We start from the raw sequence: 7,958 nt of genomic DNA, 5'->3' as shown, positions 1-7,958 counted from the left end.
GCCTCCTCGTCTCCAGCACCAGTCACTGTGCAGTGTGTGTAACTGCCTGCCTCCTCGTCTCCAGCAGTGAACTCCTAAGACATTTCATGAAAGCGGATATCCACCAGCCACCTCAAGCATAACGTGAGGGCCTAGGTGCAGATCCCTAGAGCCCTCGGAGAGCTAGACTTGCAGCACATGCTCCCTGAAGCCACAGGCTCCTACAGCAGGAAGGGAGGCGGGGTTCCACCTGCTATAAACCGCAGCAGTCACACACGGCAGAGGTAAGGGTACACTTGGGACTGTTCTCGGACCTGTACAAGCATGGTGGCTTAGGCATGCCTGCCCACACTCACACACTTGAACATGTACACATCATATACACACATGCGTGCATGTGGAGATTTCAAAAGTGGACAATGATGACACCGAGGGAAAAATACAAAGTCAAGTAAAGAAAAACAAAGTAGCTAGAAATAAAATCTATAAAAAAGCAACTACTGGACTATGCTACTTGCTTCCACTGGAGACTCTAATACACAGCTAGAAACTTGGCAACATAAGCTAACTGAGAGAAATGAAAAAGAGCAACCGTACTGCAGGGATGAAGAGAGAGGTTCTGAAGACGAAGCCATCCCGGTGCAGCACTGAAGGACGACGGCGAGCACTGTTCAAGCATCCTCTCCTCCCCTCTCCCTGGAAGAGGGTTTTACTAGGTAGTCTAAGCCACCTTTGCAGTCTTGACCTTCGATTCTCTTGTCTCTCCCTAAGTATGGGGGATTCCTGCCTCAGGGTTATCTTTTTTCATTTTGAAGATTTAATTATTTTATATGTATGAGTGCTTTGTGTCAAAAAAATAAATACAGTGCTTCTATTCTGGGCCTCTGACAGGCAAAGGCCAACCAAATGCCTCTAGGGCTCTGGATGAGCGCAGAAAAGCAGTGCTCTAAATACCAGGCCCTCTTGAACTCCATTCTACATCTCTCCTCTACCCTGACTGGTCCGATCTTGTGTTCTTTACCGTTAGAGTAAAAACTTACAATTGTGACTGTAACAACTTCCAGGGAGTTCTCAGATCCTTTCTGTGCATCTCTGAACCTTTTGGGAATTCACCAAGTTACAGCTAGTATCAAAAGTAGAGAATGTTCTAAATTATTTTACTAAACTGTTTTTTTTTAAGCTCTTAGGGCTGGAGAGATGGTTCAGCGGTTAAGCGCACTGCCTGCCCTTCTGAAGGTCCTGAGTTCAATTCCCAGCAACCACATAGTGGCTCACATCTGTAATGAGATCTGGTGCCCTCTTCTGCCCTGCAGGCATACACGCAGACAGAATACCGAGAATCCTGTATACATAATAAATAAATAGATTCTTTTTAAAGCTCTTATTTTCATTTGTGTATGTGCACGCGCGCGCGTGTTGGATATTGAACTTGGGTCCTCTGCAAGAGCAGGACCAACTCTTAATCCAGCCCTCAAATGTTCTAAACTCTTGAAGATGGAGTCAGAGGTGAAATATAATTCTGGGACCTGTGCCCTCTGTCACAAAAAAAGTAGTAGATTAAAAAATTTTGGGCAGTGGTGCCCAAAATTGAACCTATCTTACTGAACTATGCATTTCAACCCCTACAAAATTCTTTTATTAAAACAAAAAACAAACCCTAACTTTAATTAACTAATGCATTTTGGCTTTTTTGATACAGAGTTCTCATTAGTTTAGGCGGACCTCCCCCCTCTTTCTCCAGTACCCAAGTACCTGGACTTCAGGCTGGTCCTGGTATGCTTCTACATTTACAAAGGTCACTCACTAAGAATTTACAGGCTGCTGGTGAGATGCGGGCAGAGGCCCCTGCCACCAGGCAACATGAGTCTGACTGCAGGGACCCTGTGGTGATGGGGCTGACTCCTGCAAGTTGCTCTCTGACGCTCATAGCTACAGCATGCATATGCATACATAACAATAAACCCCTGCCTCCAAATAAACCTTTAGGAAATTAAAAAACAAGGATGAGAGACTGTTACAGATTACGAAAGAACACACCAAGTCCAACTTGAGCTTTCCCCTCCTAGACAGGGAAAGCTACACAATACAGACCTCCTTTCTAAGGCTAGTACAAACAACAGACTTGAAAAGTATGTTCAGGAAAAAGTAACATCTATGATCACTAATAATAACACAAGAAAAAAAGGTGTTTTCATATAAGTTACTTAATTGTTTTTAAGATTTATTACTTTAGGTTTAGAGTGTTTTGCCTAGCCGGGCGGTGGTGGTGCATGCTTTTAACCCTAGCACTTGGGAGGCAGAGGCAGGTGGATCTCTGTGAGTTCGAGACCAGCCTGGTCTACAAGAGCTAGTTCCAGGGCAGGCTCCAAAACCACAGAGAAATCCTGTCTCCAAAAAGCAAAAAATAAATAAATGAATGAATAAATGAACGAATGAATAGAGTGCTTTGCCTGCATCACTGTGTACCACATGCACGCCTGGTGTCAAAAGGGCACTGAGCTCCTGGGACTGGAGCTGCAGAGTTGTGAAGGACACATGGTTTTGGGAATAGACCCTGGTCGTTCTTCTGCAAGAAGCAAGTGCTCTTTCCTAACTGCTGAGTCATCTCTCCAGCCCTCATTGCGGTTACTTTCAACAACCTAGACTAGGATTATATCTCATTACATTTACTTAAGAACATAAAAGAAAATCTACTCAAAACACTAAGATTTCACCTTAACATAGATGCAAATGTCTTGTGATTCTAGTATCATTCTCTTTTGGCATTTGGTTTCATTTACTAGGCCATCAAACTGGCTCAGTGATGGGCTATTTGATCCCGAGTACTTCAAAACCAAACAGCAGCAACACTACCTTAAACAAACGACAAAAAACTAAGAGATGATTTGAACAAAAGTTATATTCTGCATATAAAATTAGTCAATGAAAACAAGTTTATAATGTACCTATATTTTACATATCACATATAGAGTCAAGAAATCACCTGATTTAACAAAGTCCACTTTCTAGTCACTAGTTTATGCTAATATCATGTTTCATTTCTTCATCTGCCAGTCTAAGGGCAGAGTGGCTTAGATGGGCCAGAAAACACTGTTCTGCTCAGTCAGCACTCTGGAGCTTATCCCACGGGAACCAGCTTTCTCCGGTATAGTCAGAAACATTCTCTACATCCCTGGATTTCGGACTTTATCAATGGACCAACAAGCTCCAGTAACCCCGTTCACATGAAACTTTAATAAATTTACCACAGAGCATAGTATCTCACACATGTCATCAGAGCCCAGGGAGGCAGAGGCGGGCCAAACCCCGAGAGTCTGAGATCAACTGTAGTGAGTTCCAGGCTATGGAAAAAAAAAAAAAAAAGAAGGAAGGAAAAGAACATACTAGTTAGGTATTTTTGTTTGTTTGAGTCTTTTGTTTTTATTTCTTGAGCCAGGATTTCACTATGTAGCCTTGGCTGTTCTGGAACTTGCTATGTAGCCACTCAGAGTTTTTGGCATTTACATCACCTCCCTGCCCCTCGAGTTGGGGGACAAGGTCGGTCCATGTAGCCTGGCTGTCCGGGACCTCACTATAGAGACCAGGCTGGCCTCTACTCACAAAGATCCACCTCTGTCTGCCTCCAGAGCACTGAAATTACAGGTGTGGCCACCATACCCAGCTAAAACCACTTAAAAAAAAAAAAAGCTGTATCTATCACAGAGAGCAATCGATTACCTCAATGCACAAGGTCCATTTCTATTAGGACTAATCTTTGGTAACACAATATTGCTTCAGAAGTATATGCTTGTCTACACTATGAACTTGAATCTTAAATGTCTGCTTATGCCAACGGCTTTAAAGCCAAAGCCACGAAATACACCCACCAATTCAATATAGAATTTACACATCTTTATTATATTTTTGGTTGTGAATATAACTCGAGCCATCTCTCCAGTCCTAGAATTTACATGTATATTTCTACACTAGCCTCAGGTTTTCTGCTTAAATCTGCTGCGCACCCAGCTGGTCCAGAAAGGCGTCCCAGAGAAGTCGGACTTCCAGTGAGTTCCAGGATCTGAGCTGCTATTTAGGTGAGTAGAGACAAGCCGTACTGTCTGATACCGACAATGCTACAGCGACAGGAGGCAGATGCATGGTCTGTGCTTGCTCTGGGGCAGCCTTCCACCCACTGACCCCGACCCGCCCACACAGGGCCTTCACAGGACCACTCTGGTCTTCAGTTCAGCTGTTTCAGCTTTAATTCCTAGGGACAACCATAGCCTTACAGTGTTACTTCTTACAGAGCACTACAGCAAACAAAACCTAAAAAGCAAGCTACTAAAAAATTTGGTGGGCTGAACATGGTGGCGCGCACCTTTAAACTCAACACCCAGGAGGTCAGCCTGGTCTCAAGAGTTCCAGGGCAGCCAGGACCACATACTGAGACCCGCTCTTTATAAAAAGTTAATTAATAACTTTTATAGCCCAAGAAATAGCTCAGCAGGTAAGGTGCTGGATGCCCAATCCCAGAACTCGCATAAACTGGAAGGAGAGGACTTTCTCCAGGGTTCTCTAACCACCCCCTTGTACACTCACAAACACACCACACACACACGTTGGAGAATATTATTTTCAGGTTTGTGACTTTTCATTACGCCACATTTGTTTAACTGTGACGCTTTTACTGTGCCTGTCTAAAACACCTGATGGTCCAATAAAGAGCTGATAGGCCAGAAGTGAGGCAGGAGCAAGGATAGGCGGGGCTGGCAGGCAGAGAGCATAAACAGAAGGAGAAATGAGGACAGGAGGACATCAGGGGCCAGTCAAGCAGTAAGAAGGAAAGAAGGGTATACAAAAACAGAGAAAGATAAAAGCCCAGAGGCAAAAGGTAGTCGGGATAATTTAAGAAAAGCTGGCAAGAAACAAGCTAAGCGAAGGCTGGGCACTCACAACTAAGAATAAGCCTCTGCGTGCAATTTATCTGAGAGCTGGGTGGCGTCCCCTCCCCAAAATCCAAGAGTAAAACATCACACAACACTTTGATGCCCAACGCGCCGAACTGTTGTCCTTTTATTTGTCTGCCTTCTAAACTACAGCTGTCCTAGTCAGCCACTGCAACTCCAATACCACAGCAGCAAGGAATCCTATTCCCTCAGGCACTGACTCTTTCAAAACTACTAAGAGAGCTTTACTAAATCTCTATCCTGCTAAAGAATTCAAGATTCAAAGGTTGAGGTAGAATGCTGCTTCCCAGAGAGGTTGAATAGCGAGCAGCTCACCCTGCTCGAGTCTCCCAAGAAATCTTCATGTTCTTCACTCCCCTCTTTCTCCACCTGGCTCCTCTCTACTACTTCCTGTCAGCTAGTTGCTGGTCCAGCCTCTGGACTACAAGAGTATTTTATTTACATTTTGCATAATTAAATGTTCCAGAGCATAAACAAAAGTAACACACCTTAAACTAATATTCTACAACACAATGCATGTATATACAAGTAAGAAATTAAAAACAAAAAAACAAGCAAACAAACAAAAACAAAAACAAAAAAAGGCTGGGCAGAGGTGGCGCACGCCTTCAATCCCAGAATTTGGGAGGCAGAGGCAGGCGGATCTCTGAGTTCGAGGCCAGCCTGGTCTACAGAGCTAGTGCCAGGACAGCTAAGGCTGTAACACAGAGAAACCCTGTCTCAAAAAACCAAACCAAACCCCTAAAAAACTAGCCAAAAGGAATTAAGATAGGGTCTGCCTTTCTCTTCCATCCTCCTACACAGCATTCTGCTCTGGATGGGGAGACTTCACAGGACCACCCCGGAAGCTGTTTCCAGCACCGCTGTGAACCCTGGTCATTTGTGTGCTGAAGACAACAGGAAACAGTGAAATTGGTTAGGGCCACTACACACAAACTCTCCTCTGAGGGACCATCACAGAGGCCTCGTCACCACATCTGCTTTACCTTCTCTTTACCAAAGCAAGTGCAGTGACATCTGGAACGAGATGGAAAGACACGCGTACCTCTCCCATTCTCTCAGCGTTCCCCAAGCTCGCTTCCTGCCAGGGCTGCATGAGGAGCCTCCTAATAGCTCCCACCCAACAGCTTATAAGTATCATCCATGCTTCAGAGCGGCATCGTGTGTGCAGGGAGCGGGAGCTAGCGAGTGCTGGAGCAGAATGAACTCTGACAGGCCCAGCAGGTAAGAACCTGGACAGCTCTGACAGAGAGGACCAGAGCTCCCTTAGTTCTCAGGACCACACCATCGGGTGGCTGGCTACCAGCCAGTTTCAGGGGATCTTATGCCTCCGTTTCCTCACGCATCAGCACTGAGCACACAGACACATAAAAATTAATAAGTCTTTAAACCTATGACAAGATGGGACTAGGGACTAAAGCACACACACACACACACACACGCACACATACACACACACACACACACACGTACAGGCACACCAGAGATGCTGAAGAGGGCTGTGAATCAATTGTTTCTCCCACGAGCAACTCCATCCTCTGGGTTAGAGGACGTGATGGGTGCCGCCGTGAATTAGTGGAGTTATGCAAAGGAAACCCTCACTCACAGCCTAGGATGTCAGCTTTAATACACTACGTGGTGCTTCAAACTCCTAATCCAGTTTACTGAGAAGCGGAAGTTTTTTGTTTTGTTTTGTTTTTAACAGATTCAGAGAGCTTCCAAAAGAGTTAAGGCCCACGCACGATACTGCCCAGCAGCGGGACAGCCTTCTGCAAGGACGAGTCCTACAATTACTAGAAAGTCAAAGGGGAGCCCTGGGCTGACTCAGCCACCTCTTGGTTTGCGCCTTCAGTTCTGGATGTCACAACTACAATAAGGCTGACTGACTCAGCCAATTTCCAAACTGGACAGTTCAGTGTCTAACTCGGGCTAGACAGAGATCATCTAAAGGGTTAATTTTAAGACTTATGGAAGAGCTGGGCTGGAAGCAAACCGTTTCACTGGGGGACACCACTTTCTTCATGGTTCTATTTGAAGGAAGAAACTCCCTGTTCTAAGTAGTTACTCAATATACAAAGGCCTTGGACAACACCGAACGCTTGAAAAACACATCACGAGCATTTACTCCCCCTCCCCTAAGAGAAGAGCGCTTATAAGACGAACAAATCCTCCGGTAGTATCCGGATTTCTAAGAAAAATATACAGATTATGACTTGAAATAATTAACTCCTTTACTCTTTCACAGGAAAATACAGGGAAGCGACTTAAGTCCATACTATAAAAAAAGTAATGAAAAAAAATATAGACTCTAAAAACCCAGCGGTTAATACATCAACGGATACAGATTTCAGATACGAAAACACAGTCAAGAAGGGTCTACCCAACCCATCACCTGCAAGTTATGGGGACGGGGGAGAGGGGGAATACACGCGGTAAAAATGGCAGTAACTTTCTGTAATGTGGTAGCTTATTAATAGCACCCGTCCCAGTTCTCTGCCAGTAAACACGGTTTCCAAGCTCACACCTGCTGCCTTCCTCCCGAGAAAGAAATCACCGCTCCCCAGAGCCACTCACCACCAAGCCCAAAGCCACCGCCTGCCTCCGCCACAGTGAAGCCGGGCTGAAAGGTCTGCCGGCTGCCCTACCCACCGGGGTGCAAACAAAAGCTTCATGCACTCCGTGGTTTTCCGAGGGGGCCCCCGGTTCCCCCGCGAACAACCCCACGCTAGCCAAGTGGCCGTGTTAACGACTTTCAGGAGCGTCGCCCGCGTCTTTAGGGGGCTGCAGCTGCCTGATCCTCGGGCGGAGACGGGGTCCCTCCGCACCCCAGCCCGCACTCCAGGCGAGGCCAGGGCCCGTTTCCCCGCGCGCGCCTCCCTCCGCGGCGGGCCGCCTACCTTCTCGCAGAGCGTCCGCACTTGGTTCTCGTTCAGCTGTTTACACTCGTTCAGCTGCTCCACCCACTGGTCCAGCTCCTTGGTGAACGCCTTGTCGTCCATGGCGGCGTGCCGCGCGTCCCCGCCGCCTCCCCCG

At 46.2% G+C, this 7,958-nt stretch overlaps 1 protein-coding gene across 1 annotated transcript in view; it reads right to left on the bottom strand.

Moving 5' to 3' along the window:
* The window catches only part of Ppp2cb (protein phosphatase 2 catalytic subunit beta), a 20,731-nt gene extending 12,779 nt beyond the window's left edge, over positions 1-7,952 (bottom strand). Inside the window, exon 1 of the mRNA XM_005362511.2 lies at positions 7,823-7,952. Coding sequence (XP_005362568.1) covers positions 7,823-7,924 — 102 coding nt within the window. The 5' untranslated portion in view covers positions 7,925-7,952. The remainder of the gene's footprint in view (positions 1-7,822) is intronic.
* Between the last annotated feature and the right edge of the window lie 6 nt (positions 7,953-7,958).

The sequence above is a fragment of the Microtus ochrogaster genome, linkage group LG7_11 (assembly GCF_000317375.1).
Source record: "Microtus ochrogaster isolate Prairie Vole_2 linkage group LG7_11, MicOch1.0, whole genome shotgun sequence".
Classification (NCBI taxonomy): Eukaryota; Metazoa; Chordata; class Mammalia; order Rodentia; family Cricetidae; genus Microtus; species Microtus ochrogaster.
This window is presented reverse-complemented; position numbering and strand designations above follow the sequence as displayed.